Source organism: Theobroma cacao, chromosome 10 (genome assembly GCF_053813885.1).
Source record: "Theobroma cacao isolate CCN51 chromosome 10, ASM5381388v1, whole genome shotgun sequence".
NCBI classification, from domain to species: domain Eukaryota; kingdom Viridiplantae; phylum Streptophyta; class Magnoliopsida; order Malvales; family Malvaceae; genus Theobroma; species Theobroma cacao.
Genome location: NC_142648.1, coordinates 21,763,622 through 21,789,904, shown reverse-complemented (window position 1 = coordinate 21,789,904; position 26,283 = coordinate 21,763,622). Strand labels below are relative to the sequence as shown.

The following is a 26,283-nucleotide window of genomic DNA, read 5'->3' as shown; positions in this document are numbered from 1 at the left end:
TTATAATAAATAACAGTTTGACCGGCTGTCATTAATCAAAGCATCACATTGTCTTTTTATGATATATGGCACTGATATAATATGTTGATATGTTATATTAGATAATAACATGTCATAATGTTATAATCACGTAGTATTTTTAAACTCTATGTCAGTGTCATATGAATATAAAATAACATGTATTATTATGTATTATTTTGATTAATAATAATTAGTTAACTATTAGTCATTAATGATCTATTTAATAAAAAAGTAAAAATACACGGATTTAATTGAATATAATAAATGAATAAGAACTTATTTAAATTTTTTTGAATAGTTCAAAGGGTTTTTTAAAGCATTTTGCCTTCATTTTAATGACATTTTTGCATAATTAAAATATTCATTCATTAAATTGAATTCAAATTCTTTCTATTATAAAAAATTAAAAAAATTTTAAAAAATTTATAATCCAAGTATGTATTAGTAAGACCATTACTCTATGCACACTGGGGACTAGGTTAAAAAGGTAAACCAGCAATTATACTAAGATTAGTAAATCAGTAATTTGCATAACTCTATTCATCTAAAATTAAAAATCCACTTTTTTATTGAATTGTTTTAAACTAATATCCACTCTTTCCCAAATTAAAAGCATTTTTTTCAATATATCATCATCCAAATAGTAATTTTAAATGAGCCCTCTAACTTTTATTATTTTTTTGACGGTAAAAGCTTTAATGTAAGAGACAAAATATCATATTCTTAAAACTTTGTGTCATTAGAAAAATAAGCATTCAATTTGTAGCGAAAGGAGAAAAGAAAGAATTGATGTTAGATTTCATACGTTATGGTTGAACATTGGGTTTCTTATAAGAGTAACTTTGGTAAGAAGATGTCATCTAAGCAAAATCGATTCAGAATTTCACATATGGAATAATTAAAAATAATCATATAATTAAGTTTATCGATATTTCAAATTTCATTTTAAAAAAATAAAAACTGAGAAATGACTGTTACCATCACTCGTCACCATCTTGTCTCTATCAATGCACGCATCCAAGGTATTTTGCATTGCCTATGGTCTAGGTATAAAAAATTGGAATAAACAAGAAAGAAAGTTTCGATGGATGAAGAGAGCTAACATGCCATTGTGTAGCTTATTGTTCTGATTAAGGGATCGCAAAAACCCTAAAAGTAGAAGCCAAAGAAAGGGAGTTTCGTGAGGAATAAGTGATGCCCCATATATATATGTAACGAGGGACGAAGATTCCAAACCACACCTAGGAAAAGCAAAAAAGAATTGCTTGATTTAGAGGGCAAACCAATCTCAATGGAGTTTCAGGTATACAGCCTTCAAACTTGGCCAAAAGTAATTACATATATAACAGACCAATTGTTATTACATTCATTATTACATGCTTGTCTGATACAGAGACAAGAGTGGAAATCAAAAACGATTGCCATGAGGCCAACAACTGTTGGGGTTTCGACAGGTGCAGGTCCACAGCCACCTCAGAATTTCAAACCCAAATCAGAATGGAAGCATGAAGAAGCAGCAAGCTTTTTGTTTGTTTATCTTCCTGGTACCTCTTTATATTTCATCACTTTTGTTGCTCTCAGCTCTCATTTACATGTCCTTCAATTCCTTTATGCTTCTCCAATGAGTATATATGGGTTTAATCTGCCTAGGGTTATCTCAATGCATGGATCATTATTATTAAGTTTCAGTACGTACCAAAAAAAGTTCAAAGGAAGGAATATTAGAACCTTAAACTCCCTTTTAAAGGGTAACAATTTTTAATATTTTTTTTCTGTCTCATTCTGTTTTGATTATTTTGATCATTATTTTTTAATAAAATTTTTAAAAATAAGATTTGCATCAAACTTTTTAAAACATATTTTTTGAAATTTTAATTTTTTATATATCATGTTTTAAAAGATAATGATCAAAATTGTATTCATTCGATAAAAAAAGTTCAAATCCAATAAATCGAAAAATTTGTATCGATAGACTTTAATGTTGTAATATTAATTGGTGATACAGGATTTGTGGCAGATCAATTAACTATAAAACCTGACTACTCGAATAGGACGGTGAAGGTTCAAGGAGAGCGTCGGCTTCCCAATAACAAAGTATTGCCTGTAAACGAAACTTTCAGCATCCCTGAAGATTGTATCTTGGCGAAAATGGAAAAACAATTTGGGCGGGGAATTCTATTGTTTAAAATTCCAAGGGATGTTATTCCGCAATTAACCCCAAGAAAGCCTCAAGAAACAGTAGGTGGCCGGGTGACTCGAGAGGATGAAGACACTACTGGTTCTTCAAAACAAACATCCACCACTGGTTTAGAGAAACAACGTCCGGATAAAGCAGCTGCAATCGTTCCTCTGGTAACAACTGCCACCGACGAAGGTGCGGTTTCAACGAAGGCAATAGATGAAAACAAGGCAAAGACAGGTTCCACGAGTGATAAACAAAAGTTGGTTGAAAAGAAGGAAGAGAATGAAGAGGAAAGTTATAAAGAGCAAAGCCAGGAATCAGCCATGTCTTCAGCAGTGGTTGCTGATAAAGTTGAAATGAAAGAAAACGAAAAGAGTCAGAAATCTAGTGATGCAAAAGGGAAGGAAAAGGAAACTGTAAAGGCGAATCTTGTTTTGGAAAAGAAAGGCATGGTGGAGGAACTGAATGAAGATAGGTCATTATTAGTCAACATGGGCGCAGCCATCCTGATTATTGCAGCACTAGTAGTTTCTCTATTTTATACCTTAATAAGGTCATAAACTAGCTAGGGTCTTTGGAACCAAAATGCACTGTCATATATAAGTCATGTTGCCTATGATTATGTATCACCCTAGCTACAAGTTGAAGCTCTATATATATATATATATATATATATTGGAATGTGATATTTTAGATGGTTCCGAGAAGCCTACTGAGGGAGGACAGATGATATAGCACTTCCACCATACATGCTGATTACTGCTTCAAACTCTCAAAGACTGAACCAAAATGATCCTAACAATCAAGAACATGTACCCAAGTTGCACTACTGATAACTTCTAAAGTTGTTTTGATCCTGTAGACACCTCAAAAAATAAAAAATATAATAAAATAAAATAATATATATAATAATAATAATAAAAAAAGGAATGGTTGGGCGTATGCCCAGCCATCCCTTCCCCCAACCACCATGAGTGATGGGGCTTTGGCTACCAACTCCTTGGTGCCAGAACCCCATTGCCAGGTTGTCCAAATTTTTGGACAACCCAGCTTTTAAAGATGGAACTTGCAGAAGCCAAAATCAGAGAGCAAGAACCAAAAAAACCAATCGGAAAACAAAGAAAAACCAAGTTCAAACAACCAAAAAAAGTCACAAATCAGCCATCAAAAACCTTAAACTACTAGCAAGCTACCTTAGCCACAAGAGAAAAAATAAAAAATCAATCAAAAAAGAAAAAGAAAGAAAAAAAATCAGTGTTTTCACAAGGGGGTTCAAGTAGTGTGTGAAAGAGGGGGAGTTGATTTGTGTAGGTGTGGTCGGCTAGCAATGAAAAAAAAAGAGAGAAAGTCGATCGCCGTTGAATAGAGAGAGGAGGGTCCGGTTACAAGGGAGGTGTCGGTGCAGGGAAGGAATAAGTGAAGGGAAACCGATCGGAGGCGATTTAAGGGAGTAGATCTAGAGCCGATTGGTGGGGTTTGGAGAGTGATATGGAGGTTTTGAGGTTAGAGAGAGTGTGAGGAAGCCGGCAAAGGATTTAGGAGGAGAAAGTGGAGGATGCTGGCGCCGGTGAATATAGGAAAAAAGAATAGTTTTAGAGAGAAGTGGGAGGAACGACACTAGAGAGAGAAAATGAGAAGGTGAAAATAATAGAAAAGGCCAAAAAATGGGTTTTTATACCCAGGTGTAGGAGAGCAAAACGGTGCCGTTTTAGTGGAGTGGCAGAAGTTGAAAAGTCCAGGCCTAAACGGCGCTGTTTCGAGTGGCTCTACAGGCACCAAACGGTGCGTTTTGAATTCTGCCTTGCGGGCCTCAAGAAGCAGACCAGGTGTAGCAGATTTGGGCTTCTGCGGGCCATTGAGCTAGGCTAATCCGAGCCCAGAAAGGTATAACCCATTCTCTTTGGTTTGGGCTTATTTTAATTAATTTTGGGTTAGCCCATTTTGTTAAATAAATTACATTTTTTTTGTTTTTTTGTTATGATTTAAACCATATTAGGAAAAGTTATTTATACATAGGTATATATATATTATTAATGCTTCTTTTAATGCTAGAAAAAAAATAATGATGATAGTAATAAAAATAATAGTAAAGATGTATATTTTAGAAGAATATATATATATATATATATATATATATATAATAAGTAAATAAATAGAAAGCAAATTCATAATAGATTTAGTTTTTTTTTAAAAAAAAAATAAATATAGTAATAATGATAAGTAAATAAGAAGAATAAAAAAATGAAATGATTATTCAAAAAATTTCACCTAAGAAAGGTAAAGAGTTGCCTATTCTAAGTGGGATTTTATGAACGTGAAGTTTGAGACGGATTTTCACCGAAGCGTCAAGATAAATCCGAACTCTAAACTCCAATACCCGTTAAGTCAAATAATCGTTGTTAAAAAAAAAGATATATATATTAAAAAATAATAGATTTACATAATATTGTATTTGAACTTATATTAGTTAATTAGTTTAAATAAATATTACTAAATAAAGTTTATTTAATCGTTAAAGAAAATAAATTAATTAATTATTTGATAAGCTATATAATCAAGTAAAATATTAATGAAAAAATGTTAATTAAAAGATATGGATTTAAGTAGAAAACAAAAAAATATAAAAATAAATAAATAATCCATGAAGAAAAAATAATAAATAATAATAAACATATAAACAAAATGATAAATTATTAAATACATAGTTGGGTGAATTATGAACCACCTAAGTCAATAAACGCGTGCATGTAAACATCAGCATTTTATCCTATCATAACACGCCACATTTATTTTGCAAATGATGCGGGAATTCCGATGATGGGATTTCCCCGAAAAGCTTGTAGAGACGAGTTCTTCCAGGGATATCTCTAGGTGAGGAAAATTTCGAGACTTCACCAAAGCGTTGGAATGGTTTTCGAATAATTTTCCAATAAAAGATTACCGACCCCATTATTTAAAATAAACGAGTTATGACATCATTTTACGCTTGCATCATGTGCATACGTAAAACCAAATAAAAGACTCGGGCAATCAGTTTAATAGAAAATTAGTTAATAAGCGGGGACTAAATCAAAAGTAGGCTATAATAGGATAACTTAAGATTAAATGGTACCGTTCGTGGAACGGGCGCCACGGAGGTGATAACCCTTCTCTATGCGTAACCACACTCTCAAACCCATCTCTAAAAAACGTGGATCAGTTCTCGTTCTTTCGACGAACTTAAAATTAATTTAGGACTTCGTTGATTAGAACCGGGTTAATAGGTGTCCAATCACACCTAGATAAAAAAAGATTGGTAGCGACTCCCACACCACATTATTTTTGCTGACGTTTAGCGGTCGGGTTCCCGAACCCACACGTTATGACAGATGGCGACTCCACTGGGGACACCGAGAGTCAAGCCATTAATTAATCATAAGTTATCTTAAGCCTTAAATAATTTGTTGTTTTCCCTAGCATCAATTTTGCATATTTTTGTTTAATGCATTCATTTATTTTACTATTAGTACTTCATTATTTTTAATAATTGCGGGAAATTTAGGATAAGGGGAGTGTGAAATTATTGGTCCAAGGTTAGTATATTCCTTCTCACACACTACACATCTTGCATTCATGCATAAGCCTTCCACCCGGGCTTTGTCCTTAATTAGGAGGGAGTTAAGTAGCTACGCTTTCGTGAGGTGACAACCTCCGCATGGGCTAGTGAAGACTCCCACTCAGATCGAACCTAGTCCGTTTGAAGCTGGTAATGGGTGAGGACCGGGGTTCCTTACTAGTCCGTGTAGACGACAGTGAGGAACGATTTGGGAACCTTTAGCTTCATTTTCAACTCAAACTCAGCATGTAAAATACCGAGAGTCGCCTTTGCTTAGGTAGAGCTTCACCCGTGAGAATATACCTTTTAACTAGGTACACATGAAAGAATTTTCATAATCCCCTTGTTCTAAATTCTTCTCCGCAAAGTAATAAAGGTATCATATCATTAATTATTTTCATTCATCTCTTTTAATCAGAATAACTTTTGGAATACCTGTTTACTATACTAACTTGAACTTTTTGCATATGCATGTTTGCATCATAATTTTGCATATAGGAAAAGTATGTCATCTGACAACCATTGACGAAGTAGATGTAAAAGATGACTCCTGAATTGCAACAAGAAACAATAGCTTATGCAATGGATGACTTTATTGTTGGGTGTCATGTGACGAATACTTTTAGTACATAATCATTCATACATGCATAAATCATCATTTCATGACAATAAGTATTTTCACCTAAAAATAAAGATAATGGGTTCAGTTCTTCATTTCATTCATGCACCGAATATGCATTTAATTCATGTTTATGATTACAATCAGGTTCCAAAAATAGCTCAACCACCTAAGCCAAGTGACCAACGTGTCCATAATACGCATCGACGAGCAAGGATCATGGAAGAAGAACAAAAAAAGCGAATGGATAGAATGGAAAGAGCTCAAGAAGAAATGAGAGAACAATTAGCAAAGATGATGGAATTGATGACAAGCTTAAGTCAAGGAAAAAGAGTTGCGAAAGAGTCAGCTTCTTCAAAAAACCCACCAGCTCAAGACACTGGAAACCAAAGGGATGATCCACCTTATCCCCCAGGGTTCATTCCACCACATGCCCAAACCTCTCAAAGGGTCTACCCTCAAGCAATACCATCCGTTTATTACAATGCACCACCCCCGATGGGCCATCAACTGACTCATGGGCAATTTAGGCCATATTCTGGGACAAATCCTGTTGAACCAATACACGTTCCAGATTTAGACTATCCAAAAGAGTAAGAGAAACTAAGTAAGGAGTCATCACAAAAAGGAGAAAATGAAAAAGATCAAAAAAAGTACGATTTGTTAGAAGAGCGTCTTCGTGCTATCGAATGAGTTGATAGGTTCGGTACCATGGATGCAACCGAACTATGCTTAGTGCCTGATGTACTGATCCCGACCAATTTCAAAGTTTCAAAATTTGAAAAATATGACGGAACAAAGTGTCCCATGGCACATATTACTATGTATTGTTGAAAGATGGCTGCACAATCTCATGATGACAAGCTACTAATCCATTTTTTCCAAGACAGCTTGACTGGGTCAGCTGCTCGGTGGTACATACAGCTAGATCGAAATCGTATTAAGACTTGGAAAGATCTAGCAAGAGCCTTCATAGCCCAATACAAGCATGTGGCTGAATTAGCCCCTAATCGGTTGTCATTGCAGACTATGGAAAAGAAGCAAAGTGAGAGCTTCAAGGAATATGCCCAAAGGTGGAAGAATATAGCAGCGCAAGTTCAGCCACTTCTCACTAATAAGGAAATGACTGTGTTGTTCATAAACACACTTCGAGCTCCATTTTACGAACGATTGATCGGCAATGCCACAAAAAACTTTACGGATTTGGTCTTATCTGGAGAAATAATAGAATGAGCTATCAAAAGTGGGAAAATTGAAGGGCAGGAGGTTGCTAGCTCAAAGAAATGGAGTATGCCCAAGAGAAAAGAAGGAGATGTACAAGTAGTGGCCCATGACAAACAACAAACCCACAACTTTAACCCATATTACTAATACCCCCCATACCAACCCTTCTATCCGCACATAGGCAACATCGCATAAAACCCATATGTGTACCAACCTGCCCCACAACCAACGTTTCAGACCAATGTTCTCCCACAAGCTCCACCACCAAGACCGGTAGCTTCAACCAATAATTCTGGCAATGTTCAAAGAGGACCTAAAACTACCCTAGAAAAACCAAAGTTTGATCCTATTCCAATCCCTTACACTACATTGTTGCCACAACTCATAGAAAATCGACTCCTTGCTCGAACCCCTTTAGAACCACTCCTACCACCTTTCCCGAAATGGTATGACCCGAATGCGCATTGTGATTACCATTTTGGAATTCAAGGGCACTCCACCGAGAATTGTACTGCTTTAAAACATAAAGTCCAAACGCTCATTAAGGCAGGACTTTTAAATTTTGCCAAAAAGGATAGTTCAAGTGTTGATGGGAATCCTTGACCTAACCATGGAAGACTGACAGTGAACGCCATACATGAAGGGATGATTCGAATGATGAAAAAGAGTATTGATGAGATTCAAAAGCCAATGGATAAAGTGTTTGAGGCGTTATTCGAAATAAATGCCATAACTCCAAAACCCATAGACACAAAAGAATTGGGGTATGATCTCACTCATTCTTGCAAATTTCATATGGGGGCAGTTGGGCATTCCATTCAAAATTATGATGGCTTTCTCTGTAAGTTGCAAGAATTGATGGATTTGTCGGTAATTGAGTTTTATGAAAAAGCCGAAGAGAATTTGGTCAAAATCATAAATGAAGACACCCTAACTGAAGTGGCATCAAGTTCATTCAGGGCAAACAAACCTAAACCTCTCACCATCTTCTATGAAGAAAATAGGAGCCCGATGAATGATACATATCCTACTATGATCAGAAGTAGTATCACCACCGAAGTCCCCAACCCGTTCCCTTACAAGAGCGATAAGGTTGTCCCGTTGAATTATGAGTGTAATATTTTGGGCACAACTTCATCTGCCCCCCAAGCATCTTCTAAAGATCTAACTGGTGTGGGGGGTATAACGCGAAATGGGCGATGTTATTCCCCTGAGATAGCGGAGAGAGTTGGAAAAGGGAAACCCACACAAAGAGAGGGAGGCCTGAAAGAAGCATATACCTTTTCCAAGGATCAACTTGTCGAATCTGTAGTTGCTCCGAACAATGAGGTCAAAAGACCTCTTATCGAGAAAGAAGTGGGTGAATTTCTTAAATTTATCAAACACAGTGAGTACAGTGTGGTAGAACAATTAACCAAAATGCTTGCTCGCATCTCACTTTTGTCCTTGCTTTTGAATTCGAAAGCACACAGGAACGCGCTACTTAAAGTCTTGAACCAAGCTTATATGGCACAAGATATATCAGTGGAAAAGTTGGACCATATCATGGGGAACATTACAGTGGGGAAATTCATTGCCTTTAATGATGAAAAAATTTCATCGGGTGGTCGGGGAAGTAACAAAGCTCTGCACATTACCATCAAGTCATGCCTCGCTCTACCTTAACCAAGTTGCCAATAGATGTATCTTATATGAGAACTAGCCACATGGTTGTAAGGGCCTTCGATGGGACTATAAGGGAGGTGGTAGGGGACATTGAACTACCGATAAAAATTAGCTCTTGCATTTTTTAGGTCCAATTTCAAGTCATGGACATTGCCCCTTCTTACAATTGCTTATTAGGACGTCCATGGATTCATATGGCAGGAGCCATACCATCTTACCTTCATCAAAAAGTTAAATTCATAGCTGAGGGCCAACTGATAAATGTATCTGCGGAGGAAGACATACTGGCTATTCAACCATCATCTGCTCCCTATGTAGAGGCGACAGAAGAAGTCCCAGAATGCTCTTTCAGATCTTTTGAATTTGTTAATGCTACTTATGTGGGGGAAAGAGAAGTGATACTGACTCCTCGTTTGTTAGTAGTAACTAAAATGGGGGTTAAGTAGACAGTGGGTAAAGGATGCCGTGCCAGTTTAGGGTTAGGAAAGAATTTACAAGGAATTAGTCGTCCTTTGACTCCAATAAAGAATGAAGAAAGGTTTAGTTTAGGGTACAAGCCTACCAAAGAAGAGAGAAGGAAATTGGTAGCTCAAAAGAAAATTAAAAGGATGGCTCAACTTGAGGGAAAGGAAGAAGAATTTGGGAAACGAACAATTTCGTACTTATATGAGACTTTTCGCTCTGCAAGTTTCATTCATCCCGAAGCACCAACAAAAGTCAATCAAGTTCTGCAGATGTTTGATGAGTTGTCAGTCCATATGATCAAAGACGAAGAATCTAACGAAAAGATCCTTGTGGTGTGTCAAGTACTGTCAGGAGAGGAGTTAACCAATTGGACAACCACGGAATTGCCCATCATATTTAAGTCTTTGGAAATGTAATGAACAATTTTATCTAAATGCCTATGCCCAAAGGTGTTAAGAGTAATTTTTTGTTTAAGTAGGGTTTTCTGTTACCTTCATCATTTAAATAAATGACAATGCATAATGTGTTTCATAATTCATCAACCTTTTTGCATATTTCCTTTCATCTATTCTTTTAGCTAATAAATACTTGCCCATACACATGTCCAATTTTACCTGTTTGCAGGTCTTTAAATAATGAACACAAAGACAATCTAGACAACGATTTGAATATCGATTTTGAGATGATTTCGAGCGTTGATGCATTGAAAAATGAAAAGGAGGCGGATGACTATGGGTTACCCCCTGATTTGTCTAGAATGTTGGAATAGGAGGAAAATGAGATTTTACCTCATCAGGAACTCACAGAAATGATTAACCTCGAAAATGGGAAAGAAAAGAAAGAGGTTAAGATTGACACCTCGCTGTCATCTAATGAACGGCAGAAGCTAGAAGAACTGTTCCGTGAATATGTGAATGTGTTTGCTTGGTCATATCAGGACATGTCAGGTCTCAACACTGACATTGTCATCCACAAGTTACCTTTGAGATCAGACTGCAAGCCTATTAAACAGAAATTGAGAAGAATGAAGCCAGAAATGTTGCTGAAGATTAAAGAAGAAGTAAAGAAGCAATTTGACGCTGGTTTCTTAGAGGTGGCCAAGTATCCTGAATGGGTAGCTAATATAGTCTCGGTTCCTAAGAAGGATGGAAAAGTTCGAATGTGCGTCGATTATAGGGATTTGAATAGAGCGAGTCCGAAGGATAGCTTCCCTTTACCACATATTGATACTCTTGTGGACAACACAATAAAGCATGCTTTATTCTCATTTATGGATGGTTTTTCCGTTTACAATCAGATCAAGATGGCACCCGAAGATATGGAAAAAATGATGTTTGTAACCATGTGGGGAACGTTTTGTTACAAAGTAATGCCATTTGGATTGAAGAATACTGGTGCCACCTACCAAAGGGCAATGGTAGCTTTGTTTCACGATATGATGCATAAAGAGATAGATGTATATGTGGATACATGACTACAAAATCACACACAGAAAATGATCATACTGTTAATCTCAAGAAGCTGTTCGAGAGATTGTGAAAGTTTCAGCTCAAGTTGAATCTTGCAAAATGCACTTTTGGTGTAACTTCTGGGAAAATGTTGGGGTTCATAGTAAGTGAAAAAAGAATCGAAGTGGACCCGGATAAGATACAAACTATTCAAGAGCTGCCACCTCCCAAAACACAAAAAGAAGTGAGAGGATTTTTAAAGAGATTGAATTACATTGCTCGATTTATATCCTAACTCACCTGTAAATGTGAGCCAATCTTCAAGTTGCTTCAAAAACGAGACCCAGGAGAGTGGAATGAAGAATGTCAAATAGCCTTTGATAAAATCAAAGAATATCTCACAAATCCACCGGTGTTAGTGCCATCGACAGTTGGAAAACCTCTTATTTTGTATTTGACTGTGAACAAGAATTTTATGGGATGTGTATTGGGACAACATGATGAAATTGGGAAGAAAGAACGGGCCGTATATTACTTGAGCAAAAAATTCACGGAGTATGAGTCCAATTACTCTGCGCTCGAAAAGATGTGTTGTGCGTTAGCATGGACCGCCTAGAGGCTCCAACAATATATGTTGTATCACACAACATGGTTGGTGGCAAAATTAGATCCCATCAAATATATTTTTGAAAAACCCTTCCTGTCTGGAAGAATAGCTCGATGGCAAGTGCTATTGTCTGAATCTGATATTGTGTATGTGTCCCAAAAATCAATCAAAGGGAGCGTCATCACTGATTTCCTTGCAGATCGAGCTAATGAGGATTATGAATCTGTAAGTTTTGATTTTCCATATGAAGATTTGATGGCCATCTTGCACATAGAAAATGACAGTCCCAATGAACTTAATCCATGGAAGATGTATTTTGATGGAGCATCTAATGCTTTGGGGCACGAAATTGGGGCAGTGTTGATTTCTCCAAATGGAAAGTACTATCTAGCCACGGCGAGATTGAATTTCAGTTGTACTAATAATATAGCGGAGTATGAGGCGTTGGTAATCGGATTACAAGCAGCAATCGAGATGAAGGCTGACATGATAGATGTTTACTGAGATTCGACTTTAGTGATATGTCAAATGAGAGGCGAATAGGAAACTAGAGATTCTAAACTAGTTCCATATAAAAAGCTGGTTACAGAATTAAGCAAACAGTTCAAAGAAATCAGCTTCAACCATTTGCCTCGAGAAGAAAATCAGGTTACTGATGCTTTGGCCCTTATCGCAGCAATGTTCAGAATAAAAGAAGTGGCTGATGTACACCCTTTTGATTTAAAAGTCCGTGAAGTCTTCGCACACTACTTGAATGTTGAGGAAAAGGTTGATGGTAAGCCGTGGTATCATGATATCATGCAATATATCAAGCACCAGTCATATCTTGAGAATGTCACGGACAATGACAAGCGAACTTTTAGAAGGTTAGTAATGGGTTTCTTCCTTAGTGGAGAAGTGCTCTACAAAAAGAGTCGAGATCAAGTACTTTTGAGATGTGTGGATGTTACGAAAGCCAATAAAATAATGAAAGAAGTCCACGAAGGAACTTGTGGAGCTCATGCAAATGGACATATGTTGGCTAGACAAATTATGAGAGCTAGTTATTTTTGGTTGACATTGGAATCAGACTGCGTAAACTTTGCTCGAAAATGCCACAAGTGTCAAGTTTATGCAGATAGAATCCATGCTCCACCAGCCCCATTGCACGTTTTCACAACGCCTTGGCCATTTTCAATGTGGGGAATGGATGTGATTGGGCTTATTACGCCAAAAGCCTCTAATGGACATCGATTCATATTGGTGGCCATTGATTATTTCACGAAATGGGTAGAAGCAGCTTCCTATGCCAATGTGACACAAAAGGTGGTGTGCAAGTTCATCCAAAGAGAGATCATATGTCGATATGGGCTTCCAGAAAGGATCATTATTGATAACGCAAGCAATTTGAATGGTGCGATGGTGAAAGAGGTTTGCACTAAATTCAAGATCAAGCACCATAACTCGACAACTTACCGTCCGAAGATGAACGGAGTGATAAAGGCAGCCAACAAAAATATCAAAAAGATTGCCGAAAAGATAACTGAAGTTTATAAAGACTGGCATGAGAAACTTCCTTTTGCCTTGCATGCATATTGAACTTCTGTGCGTACTTCCACCAAGGTAACTCCGAACTCATTAGTATATGGTACAGAAGTAGTTCTACCTGTTGAAATAGAAATCCCATTATTGAGGGTGTTGATGGAAACAAAATTGGTAGATGCTGAGTGGGTCCGCTCCCGCTACGAACAATTGAATCTGATTGAGGAGAAAAAGCTTGCGGCTCTTTGTCATGGCCAGATGTACCAACGAAGGATGATGAGAGCATACGAGAAAAAAATTCATCCCAGGCAGTTCCGAGAAAGAGAGTTGGTTCTCAAGAGAATACTCCCTAATCAAACTGATTTTCGGGGCAAGTGGATGCCTAATTGGGAAGGGTCATATGTGGTAAAGAAGGCTTTTTCAAGAAGAGCTTTGATTTTGGCTGACATGGATGAGGAGGATTTGCCTAATCCGACAAATGCGGATGCGTTGAAGAAGTACTACGCTTAAGAAAAAAAAATAGAAGGGGTTCATGTTGAAAACTCGAAAAGGACAGCTCGTACCTAAAAGAGGAGGCTCATGCTGAAAACCCGAAAAGGGAGATTTGAGGTCGAAAAGTAGGAAGTTAGAATGAAATTTAAAGATGTCAGCCTAAATGGAATACAAGATTGAGGTAGAAATACACTATGAATGGAGCTCCACAATTTCGCAAAACAGGGGAAGTCAAGGAGTTTGCAATCTACAGATTTGCTCAAAGCATCAATCAAGGACAATTCTTGAAATCGAAAATCAGATTATTTTCTCTGAATGGTCTGAGTGTTCATCACTTAAAGATTTAATGTTTGCTCTGTAAATTCTCTTTGCCTTGAATTATTTGATTTCTCATATATGAAATTCTCCTTCGCCTCTTTATTTTAACCCTTTCGTTATTTACCATCCCATGATTCACATAGTAATTGTCATAGAAATGAATGATGACTGGTAAAAGAAATAAACTAATTAAGCAAGAAATTACACTCATTGTTCAGCAAAAGACTTAATGATGAGGAAAAGGAATGGCAGAGCCTTGAACCTAAGGCAAAGTCAAATGTCAAAAGATAAGGTATTTAAGGAAAATCTGGAGTTAACTGAAGTCTCCAGAAGGAAAGAAAACAAGCAAAGAAGATCGAAAGTTCTAGTGAAAAATAGGATGAAGTAAGAGAAGGGTCTTGGAACCTTGATGAATCATAAACATGAAAACATTTCATCATTTCAATCATGCATACATGCTTAGCCATGCACGCGGTCATTTTCAAAACAAGAATCTAAACTAATTCATGTCCCAAGCTTCGAAAGTAGGAATCCACTAACCTAAAGTGGTGAGGTTGCAAAACTTTGATGGAAGGATCTGAGTCTCTCATTGTGATGATTAATCTAATTAAGTTGGCCTCTGTGAATTAAATCGAACCTATTTTAAGATAGGTCGAGCCTAGATCGAGTCTAGGAATTTCAATTTTCAAAATCGAACTTGTTTTAAGATAGGTCAAGCCTAGATCAAGTTTAGGAACTTCAATTTTTAAAATCGAACCTGTTTTAAGATAGGTCGAGCCTAGATCAAGTTTAGGAACTTTAATTTTTAAAATCGAACCTGTTTTAAGATAAGTCGAGCCTAGATCAAGTCTAGGAATTTTAATTTTCAAAATCAAATTTGTTTTAAGATAGGTCGAGCCCAAATCAAGTCTAAGAATTTCAATTTTGTTTAAATCGAACTTGTTGTGAAATAAGTCGCGCCTAGATTAAGTCTAGGAGTTTTAATTTTTAAATCGAACTTGTTTGTGAGATAGGTCGAGCCTAGATTAAGTCTAGGAATTATAATTTTTAACTTGAACCTGTTGTAAAATAAGTCGCGCCTAGATTAAGTCTAGAAGTTTTAATTTTTAAATCGAACATGTTTGTGAGATAGGTCGAGCCTAGATTAAGTCTAGAAATTTTAATTTTTAAATCAAACCTGTTGTGAGATAGGTCGAGTCTAGATTAAGTCTAGAAATTTCAATTTTAAATTGAACCTGTTATGAGATAGGTCGAGCCTAAATTAAGTTTAGGAATTTCAATTTTGTTTAAATCAAACCTGTTGTGAGATAGGTCGAGCCTAGATTAAGTCTAGAAATTTTAATTGAATTTGTTCTAATATGGGTCAAGCCTAGATCAAGTCTAGAAATTTCAATTTTGTTTAAATCGAACCTGTTGTGAGATAGGTCGAGCCTAAATTAAGTCTAGGAATTTTAATCAAATTTGTTCCAATATGGGTCAAGCTTAGATCAAGTCTAGAAATTTCATTTTTGTTTAAATCGAACTTATTTTGAGATAAGTTGAGCCTAGATCAATTTGATTAAATCAACTGACTTCGAGATAAGTCAAATGTGGTGTCTACGTCTTTGCACTATCCTTGATTCTCAAGAATGTACAAAGAGGGGTAACTGTAGACACCTCAAAAAATAAAAAAAAATAAAATAAAATAATATATATTATAATAAAAAAAAGAGGAATGGCTGGGCATATGCCCAACCATCCCTTCCCTCAACCACCATGAGTGATGGGGCTCTAGCTGCCAACTCCTTGCTGCCAGAACCCCATTACCGGGTTGTCCAAATTTTTGGACAACCTAGCTTTTAAAGATGGAACCTGCAAAAGCCAAAATCAGAGAGCAAGAACCAAAGAACCAAAAAAACCAATCGGAAAACAAAGAAAAACCAAGTTCAAACAACCAAAAAAAGTCACAAATCAGCCATCAAAAACCCTAAACTACCAGCAAGCTACCCTAGCCACAAGAGAAAAAATCAAAAATCAATCAGAAAAGAAAAAGAAAGAAAAAAAATTAATGTTTTAACAAAGGGGTTCGGGTAGTGTGTGAAAGAGGGGGAGTTGATCTATGTGGGTGTGGTCGGCTGGCAGTGAAAAAAAAAAAGAAAGAAAGCCGATCGCCGTTGAATAGAGAGAGGAGGGTCCGGTTATAGGGGAGATGTCAGCGTATGGAAGGAATCGGTGAAGGGAAACCGATCGGAGGTGATTTAAGGGAGTAGATCTAGAGTCGATTAGTGGGGGTTTTGAGAGTGATATAGAGGTTTTTAGGTTAGAGAGAGTGTGAGGAAGCCGGCAAAGGATTTAAGAAGAGAAAGTGGAGGACGCAGGCACTGGTGAAGAGAGGAAAAAATAATAGTTTTAAAAAGAAGTGAGAGAAACGACGCTAGAGAGAGAAAATGAGAAGGTGAAAATAATAGAAAATACCAAAAAAAGGGTTTTTATACCCAGGTGTAGGAGAGCAAAACGGTTCCGTTTTAGTGGAGTGGCAAAAGTTGAAAAGTCCAGGCCTAAACGACGCCGTTTCGAGTGGCTCTGCAGGCACCAAACGGTGCGTTTTGAATTCTACCTTACGGGCCTAAGGAAGCAGACCAGGTGTAGCAGATTTAGGCTTCTGCGGGCCATTGAGCTAGGCTAATCCGAGCCCATAAAGGTATAACCCATTCTCTTTGGTTTGGGCTTATTTCAATTAATTTTGGATTAGCCCATTTTGTTAAATAAATTATATTTTTTTTGTTTTTTTGTTATGATTTAAACCATATTAGGAAAAGTTATTTATACATATGTATATATATATTATGAATGCTTCTTTTAATGCTAGAAAAAATATAATGATGATAGTAATAAAAATAATAGTAAAGATGTATAGTTTAGAAGAATATATATATATATATATATATATATATATAATAAGTAAATAAATAGAAAGAAAATTCATAATAGATTTAGTTTTTTTTTTCTAAAAAAAATATAGTAATAATGATAAGTAAATAAGAAGAATAAAAAAAATGAAATGATTATTCGAAAAATTTCACTTAAGAATGGTAAAGAGTTGCCTCTTCTAAGTGGAATTTTTTGAATGTGAAGTTCGAGACTGATTTTCACCGAAACGTCGGGATAAATCCGAACTCTAAACTTCAATACCCGTTAAGTCAAATAATTGTTGTTAAAAAAATGATATATATATATATATTAAAAAATAATAGATTTACATAATATTGTATTTGAACTTATATTAGTTAATTAGTTTAAATAAATATTACTAAATAAAGTTAATTTAATCATTAAAGAAAATAAATAAATTAATTATTTGATAAGCTATATAATCAAGTAAAATATTAATGAAAAAACGTTAATTAAAGGATATGGATTTAAGTAGAAAACAAAAAAATATAAAAATAAATAAATAATCCATAAAGAAATAATAATCAATAATAATAAACATATAAAAAAATGATAAATTATTAAATACATAGTTGGGTGAATTATGAATCACTTAAGTCAATAAACGCGTGCATGCAGATATCAGTATTTTATCTTGTTATAGCACGCCACATTTATTTTGCAAATGATGCGGGAATTCCGATGATGGGATTTTCCCGAAGAGCTTGTAGAGACGAGTTCTTCCGGGGATATCTCTAGGTGAGGAAAATTTCGAGACTTCACTAAAGCGTTGGGATGGTCTTCGAATAATTTTTCAATAAAAGATTACCGACCCCATTATTTAAAATAAACGAGTCATGACATCATTTTACGCTTGCATCATGTGCATACGTAAAACCAAATAAAAGACTCAGGTAGTCAGTTTAATAGAAAATTAGTTAATAAACGGGGACTAAATCAAAAGTAGGTTATAATAGGATAACTTAAGATTAAATGGTACCGTTCGTGGAACGGGCGCCACGGAGGTGATAACCCTTCTCCGTGCAGCACCGCACTTCCGAACCCATCTCTAAAAAACGTGGATCAGTTCTCGTTCTTTCGACGAATTTAAAATTAATTTAGGACTTCGTTGATTAGAATCGGGTTAATAGGTGTCCAATCACACCTAGATAAAAAAAGATTGGTGGTGACTCCTACGCCACATTATTTTCGCCGACGTCTGGGGGTCGGGTGCCCAGACCCGCACGTTACGATAGATCCTATACCCAAGGTAAAGCATGTTTGGGACTGTAATGAAATTAATCACTTTCAATTGGTTTTTCTTATCAATCAAAACAGAACTTTCAATAATAAAACTGAATAACATCTTGCTTCGTCTTAAGAGATCATATAGTATAAATATAAAATAGTAATCACAATTTATTTATAAACTGAATAACACTTTGATATTTTGTGTATTAATTTAAAAGCCCGTTAAGATGTAATTCAATCAATTCAATTAAGCTCAACACATGATTGACATATTCATATTTGTGCAGTCTCATTCATTTGTGCAATTAATTCTTGTGGTGATAATTTTGGGTATTAGAATTATCATTTTGTTTTTCAAAATTAAGTTACATCAAAGTTGTTGTTTTGGCATTTTTCATCTTTTACTTGTTATGCTTTAAGCTTTATTACCCTTTAGCTAAGATCATCTTTTGATATTTAATTTCATATATATAAAAATCATCTTTTGTCAAATCCATCACTGTCAGCTGCCAAAGTTAGGGACAATGTTTGAAGATTGGTCCTTTATTAGTAGATCCACCATCTCAAACTAGAATTGGTATATAAGGATTCATAATCAATGCCTCACCTATCCCATCTACTTTCCAAAGCCCTAAGAATAGCAAACCTTGTGTCTTCCTATTTGCTAAACCAAAGACCCACAAGAATCAACCAAAGTAATTTAATTTCAAGACCAATAAGAGTTTTACACCACACAACTATGATGTAGACAAATAGGAAAGATTAATGGGATATCTAAGATTAAAAGTCTATTTGAGAATATTGAGCCACCAATCAAAGTTAGATTTATCTTTCAATAATACCCATTTGGGCCTACTCTGCCTCTTCCCTAACCCCCAACTAACGTCAAATCTTTTTAATGAATAATTACTGTACTTTTTGGCCTTACATGATTATCAGGATTTATCTCTTAAAATAGAAAAGACCCCTATTCTAATCACCCAAGAATACAGAACAAGATAAACAAGGCTCTGCGATTTGTACATGAATGTTCAAATAATACTACATTTTACATTCATGTAGATCTAGAGAAATACCAATTATTGACCTCTATATCAGTGTGAAATAATTTTCTAATTTTGCTTCTTTGCTGCTTGAATAAATGTTAGTAGTTAAAATTAGTATCTAAACCACATAGACACCTTTGGTCATGGATCACACAAGCTGAAATCACTCACTATTGTTTGATTAAATATTTTTTACCTAAAATATTCGATAAAAATCTATCCAAAAATTAAAAATAGTTGGACAATGTAGTTGTGTATTCACATTGCCCAATTTCACACCATGTTCATAGATTAATAGTATAAATGTGTCAAATTTGATTAACAAATAAACCATTATCTACATGATACTAAAATATGCATTGATTTTCCAAGTGATTTCCAAAATGTAATTTTTTATGTATAATTTGGGCTATAAAGTTTTGAGTACCTGTCAAGTAGTTAGGAGAATTAGGTCGGATGCTTAGCAAAGTCAAGTCAAGGAATTAGTTCTTAATTTTTAAGAATTAGTTTCTGATTTTATTGTTTAGATATTTTCAGTTTTACAAAATAAAGAGATTCCTTAAATTAGGGGATTTTTTCTAGTGCCTAGAATAAAGGGATTCAATAACAAATTCTATTGTTATGTTTTCCCCTATATATTGTAGTTGTTATTGTCACAACCCGGAACTCCCATTGAGCCCGTGATAACCGCCGTGAAGCCTCGACAAACATTTTTCACCCCGAATGCCGATCGAAACCTCGCAAGGCTCTCTATCAGCTTTCGCACTTCCTCGGTGAGCAATAGTTATCAAATATCGTAATTCAAAAGATTACGAGTCATTTCCAAATCAGAACATAACATACTGTTTTTTGGCTCACAAGGGCATTTTTATCATTTTTCGTCGAAAATCTCAAAACTTGCTAAAAATGTAGTAGGTAAGCAGAAAATATATTTTTAGTGATTTAAAAACAAATTAAGTATCCAAACATTCATTTGAAGTGAAAATTTGACCATTTGAATATAATAAAAATATTCAATAAAATAAACTATTTTCTTGTAAAATAATTTTTATAAAGCTATCGGTAAATAATTCTTATAGCATAAAAGTTAATTATATTCATATATACTATAAAGCAAATAACCAAAGCATAAAATTACTTTTATAGCAACACGTGGGCTCACATCTAACCAAAATGCATCGGAAGCTGAAAACCTACAGTTTTTACCGATTTAAGTCCAAATGAAGGTCCTTGTCAAAGTCAACTAACTATGGAATTCCCCGAGCCTGAAATGTGAGGTAATAAGGGTGGTGAGATTATAAAATCTCAGTGAGTAAACAGACACCATTTAAACTATCTAAAGGCGAGTAAATGGAGATGAATTAAAATAAGTCATTATATTGTAATTTCATTACCTTTCAATTCATTTCAACCAAATAAACAAATAAGCTTATGATTTCCTAAAAAGCTTGGCTCGTACCAAAATCATTCTCATACTTAGTTATCAAGGATACCTCGATCGAGGGTTATCCCAACTGAGTCCGCCAAGGCTGTTGAATGTCTTTACATCTGAAATTTTAGCCATGCCTTGACGTTAGCTGAGTCTCACTCTCATGCGGTGGTCCACGTGAAGTGCACTCAAATCTTTACCTCAGGAGATACTTCATCCAACATCTCCCCCCGGAGGTAAATATATAATTAGGCTATCGTGCCCCTCTCATAGGCAATCCACGGAAACCCCCACCACTACAGTGACTATGGATTATTTTATCTACCACCTGATTTATAAAATCTTTTTCTACATGACATGACAATTTATCGCAACCTAGCCTCTCAAGGCTGAATACACAGTATAAATAATTCTAACACCAAAAATCAGTTTAGCCATTCATGCTCATATATTGTCATAAGCCATTTAATTTAAAATCATAAATTTACAACACAAGCAAGCAGTCTCCAATTACTCTATTTTCAAAATCAATATTCAATTTTTCAGAAAATTTATAAAATTATTTTATAAAATTACAATTTCTCCTAAAACATAGCAATTTACCATTTAAACCCATTTTCCATAAAATCACACAATTGAATAAAACTACTCTAGATAATTAAGATGATAATAAGTTCACTCACAGTTCTAGGAGTCGATGTACTCCTAATCTCAGTCTCCAACCACAATCTCTGTACTTTTACCAATGTAATTTACTCACCATCTATCCACAATGTACAATACATAATTCACCACATCAATGCTTGACCATTATAAAATCAATTCAGGCTCGGTGTATATGCATGATATGATATGCAACTTATCCGACTACCTCTTAAATGCGGTGTTGACCTAATTCGGTCTATTACCCGATTAAATGATAATTGTGTCCGATTTGACTCCAAATTGCTCCATTTCATTTCTAATATTTCAATTCACTAAATACAATTCCAATAATCTAAAATTCAGCCTAACAACCCTCACAATTCTTCTTGAAAATTTCGGCCATTGTGGTGCACTATCACTAAAACTTTTCCCATTCCATTTTCTCACCATAAATCATCATTTCATCAATTTTTCAACCAATTCACTTGATCACAAAATCAATTCATTACTTCTACACTTCACATAGGGTTCGACCATTGAAGGTTCATGGGAAAAATGGATTCTTTTCTTGTTGTTTTGTTTCTAAACATGCTTAACTAACTCTAAACACCAACATAACTTAGAATCAAATCAATCTAACATCATTCTCTCTCCATACCCATTCCAACCAGCCATGAATTCATCATGAAAACATGTAATTTAAGCATGGAAAATGAGGAGAAATGCATGGGTAAGGTAAATCACTAGCAAAATCAAAGAAATTTTACCTTTGCTTGATCAAATCCTTGAATTCCAACACTTTCTCTTTGATTTTTCCCACCTAGGGTTTGTTCTTCCTTGATTTCTCTTCTCTTCTAGTTTGGCTGACCACTATGGGAGAAATGGGCTGATTTTATGCCTTTTTATATAGAAACAATAAAATAATAAAAACATGACACATGGTATTTCCTTATTGGTTTAAATTTTAAATATTTGACTTTTAATTCTTTAATTCTCCACCACACATTTCTCATGTTTATTCATTTCCATGATGAATAAAATTCCTTAGTCTTGACAAGTGTCAGGGGTGAAAATTTACCGATTTACCCCCGATGTGGTAAAATTACTATTTCACCCCTATACTCCAAATTCTATCGGAATTAAAATTTTTCACTTCTAAACTTCAAATCATACTCCAATAAGTCAAATAGGGTCAAAAAAATCTTTTCTTAAATTTTCATTTTGTCCTCAGGTGGCAAATGACCATTTTGCCCATAAATAGTGAAAATTTTGATTTGACTCCAAATTGATCCTCGAACTCCGAATTACCATTTTAAGTCATCCCTAGACTGTGAAACTCCCAATTTCACCTTATAATCCCTATTTTAATTAGTTCGAGGTATAAATCGACTTACTTGTACTTTTAAGCACAATATCGACTTTTAAATATTCTTCCGGGACTGTTCAAATATACAATCACTCTATCAGTCTCATGTGTAACATGACAGATAATTAAAGGTTGGGCTTGACAGTTATTCAGCACAATAAGATAAGTTGAATCAAGTTCTTTTATAAACTAACATGGTGTCAAAGTAAGGCTTTTTTTTTTATGGCCAAACTAGCCATGACTAGGGCAAGAAGAACCATAGATTCTTCTAAGGTAGAAAGCTCAACAATCAAAACTACTATGACAAACGGAGCAGAGTATTTTTCCTAGCGTTCTTTCCAGTTAACTTCCCACAAACTAAACAGTAAAAACTACCTAACATGGGTTCAATCTGTAAAGTTGGCAATTGATGGCAGAGGAAAGCTTGGGCATCGACTAGAAATGAAAAGCAATCAAAAATCGAAGATCCAAATCTGAGCAAATGAAGATCAGAAAATTCATTAATCATTGCTTGGCTGATCAACTCAATAGAGCAAGTCATAAGTAAACCCTATCTTTTTTTACCTACTATAAAAAATGTATGGTAAGCGATGCGTGAAACCTATTCCAATGTAGAAAATTCATCTCATATGTTTGATTTGAAAACAAAATTATGAAAATCTAAACAAAGAGAACGTGAAGTTACTATATATTATAATGAGATGGTTTCCTTATGGCAAAAATTGGATCAATGTTATAATGATGAATGGGATTGTTTTACTAATAGTGTGAAAATCATCAAGAAAGAGGCGAATGATCATATGTACTTGCTTTTGACGGGTCTCAATCTTCAATTTGATGAAGTGAGGTCTAGGATCCTTGGAAAAAAAACCTCTACCATCACTTCATGAAGCTTTTTCTGAGATTAAAAGAGAAAAGACTAGAAAAAAGGTTATGTTGAACAACCAAAAAGCTAAAACTATGGCAAATATTGAAAATTCAACCCTGTTTTCAAAGGATATTAGATTTAGCAATGACAAAAAGAAAAAACCTTGGTACAATCACTACAAGAAGCCATAGCATACGAAGGAAACCTATTGGAAGATTCATGAGAACTTCAAATTGGAAAAAGAAAACAAGGGGCGAAAACCAAGCATTTCCAAACTTACCACGAAGAGAATTAGGGACAACAAGTCACCTTAGAAGCATCTTTATTCACAAAAGAACAACTAAAGCACTTGCAAAAGCTTTTTCAATCTCCACAATTCTTAAATTCCTCTTGTTCCTTGGGTCAAAAACGTAAATTTGTTACTACACTTCTTAGTGTCTATTCTTCTGGACAAACCACCTTTTTGATCATAGATTCTGGAGCAACTGATCAGATAATAGGTCACTTCAACCTTTTTTCCACTTATACTCCTTGTGTAAGGAACAAAAATATCAAGATTGCTAATAAGTCTCTATCGACAATAGCTAGGATAGGATCCATTATTTTATCTCCATCCATAACTCTGTATAAAGTTCTTCATGTACCTAAACTGTCTTTTAATCTTTTATCCATCAGTCAGTTAATTAAAGATTTCAAGTGTCAAGCTAATTTCTATCCCTCTCGGTGTGAGTTTCAAGAAATGATCTCAAGGAAGAAAATTGATAGTGCTAGAGAAAGCGATACTGTTGTGATTGATAACCCGACACTGATGTGAATTCGAAGACGAATTCTATTTAAGTGGGGGAGATTGTAATACCCCATACTTCGATATGGTGGCTAATAAAACTTATCGGATCCCAATTTAAGTTAATCAAAATGTTTAAAAGTGATGAAGGGTGAAAGGAATAGTTGGAATAAAATATTTCGCACGTGAAGAAATAATAATTAAATAATAATATTTTTATTGAGGATGAATTAATGAGATAAAAAGTGATTCAGAAGTGAATCAAGGCATAATAAGATATTTTAGGTATCAAGGAGACAAGTGAAAAATTTTAGAATAAAATAATATTAAAATATTAATATTTTATTCAGTGTCGAAATTTTTCATGAAGAAAGAGTATATGGTCAATCTAAGTAGGGGAGAAGAAGAAAGAGGAAATTTTGGAGAAAAATGACATTAATAGGACCCCGCGTGTCTTTATTAAATAAAGCTAGTACGGGTAAATAAATATTTAAATATTGCGGTGATACCATGTTGAAGTATAAACTTGACATTTTATTGGTACAAGTGTTAAGGAAGAAAAATGAAAAGAAATTGGAATTAAAAGATTGTGGGAGGATGCAATTAAAAAGGGTGAAAACCTTATAGGGTAAAATGATAATTTTGTCATTAATTTGGTCAAAGCTTCCAAAGAAAGCTTTGACTCTTCATCCTTATCCCATGACCGATTCTTATCTTCACCAAAAGATATTTTCTTCTTCTTCCTCACCCACCCAATGCCATTTTCATTTCACCTCCATGAAAATCAAATTTTTTTCATTTGATTTTCCTTGTTTTCTTTTCATTTCCTTTCTTTTCTTACTTCTTTCTTCTCCTAACTTATTGGGCACCAAACCTACAGCTTCTAACCCCATTTTCTAGCACAACCAAACCCTAGGAGAGAGAAGAAAAAAATCTCTCTTTCTTTCCTTTATTTTCTATTGCTACTCCACCATCACCGACACTTGAATTTTCAACTTTAAATCTCCATTTTTAAGGCCAAAAGGTATATATCTTCAACTCTTGGAATTTATGAATTTATGGGTTATATTTTCAGATTTTATTTCCTAATTTCTTCAAATTCTTTTTCTTAAAAATATTAGGTTTTGTTGATCTTTATGCCTCCAAGCTCACGAAGGTAAAAAACCTTTAAATTGGAAGAGTTGATATGATGGGTTTGAGAATTAGACTAGAATTCTAGGTTAAAAATTAGGCTAGAATGTAGTTTACCAAGAGAATGCTTATTAGAATTATTAAGTTTAAATTTATGATATATTTGAAGCTATTATTGTTTATTAGCAATTACAGGTTTTAATGGTATTTCGGGACTACTTGGATTAAGATCTTGTGGGTGCTAGTCTTGTTAGGTGGCATTGTTAAGGTGAGTGAACTTGTATTAAATTATTTTTGAGAAATACATATGTGTTGGGATAAAGCACTTAAATGATTTTATTTTATTTTTTTTTCTCTAAGTCATGCCTGGGAACAAGCCCTTGATGAAACGTTTTATGTTGTAAAATGTGTAATGTGATGAACCCATGTGTTCCTATATTCTGATGATATATATGTTATGCTTTGAATGATAATATTATGTAATAATTGTAATCGCACGCGTGCGGTGTGGGAGTGCACATGTCGGTGATGACGGGTGATTCTAGCTATGTGCGGTGTGGAAGTGCACATGAGCTGATGATCGGTGGGTGATGATTCCAGCTATGTGCGGTGTGGGAGTGCACATGAGCTGATGACCAATGGATGATGATTCCAGCTATGTGTGGTGTGGGACTGCACATGAGCTGATGAGCCGGT

At 35.0% G+C, this 26,283-nt stretch overlaps 1 protein-coding gene and 1 pseudogene across 1 annotated transcript; both read left to right on the top strand.

Annotated features, from left to right (window-relative positions):
* The first annotated feature begins 1,391 nt into the window (after positions 1 to 1,391).
* LOC18586898 (uncharacterized) lies at positions 1,392 to 2,865 on the top strand. The gene is made up of 2 exons (XM_007010479.3): positions 1,392 to 1,565; positions 2,027 to 2,865. The coding sequence occupies exons 1-2, from the start codon at positions 1,445 to 1,447 to the stop codon at positions 2,761 to 2,763; spliced, it is 858 nt and encodes a 285-aa protein (XP_007010541.3). The 5' UTR covers positions 1,392 to 1,444; the 3' UTR covers positions 2,764 to 2,865.
* A 20,176-nt stretch (positions 2,866 to 23,041) lies between these two features.
* On the top strand, positions 23,042 to 23,986 carry LOC148760426 (uncharacterized; annotated as a pseudogene).
* Positions 23,987 to 26,283: the final 2,297 nt, after the last annotated feature.

What these genes read in the sequence shown, in the direction of transcription:
- LOC18586898 (XM_007010479.3), top strand. Translation starts at nt 1,445, where the DNA reads ATGAGGCCAACAACTGTTGGGGTTTCGACAGGTGCAGGTCCACAGCCA. An exon ending in TTTGTTTGTTTATCTTCCTG is followed by an intron (nt 1,566 to 2,026) that starts GTACCTCTTTAT and finishes TTGGTGATACAG; the next exon opens with GATTTGTGGCAGATCAATTA.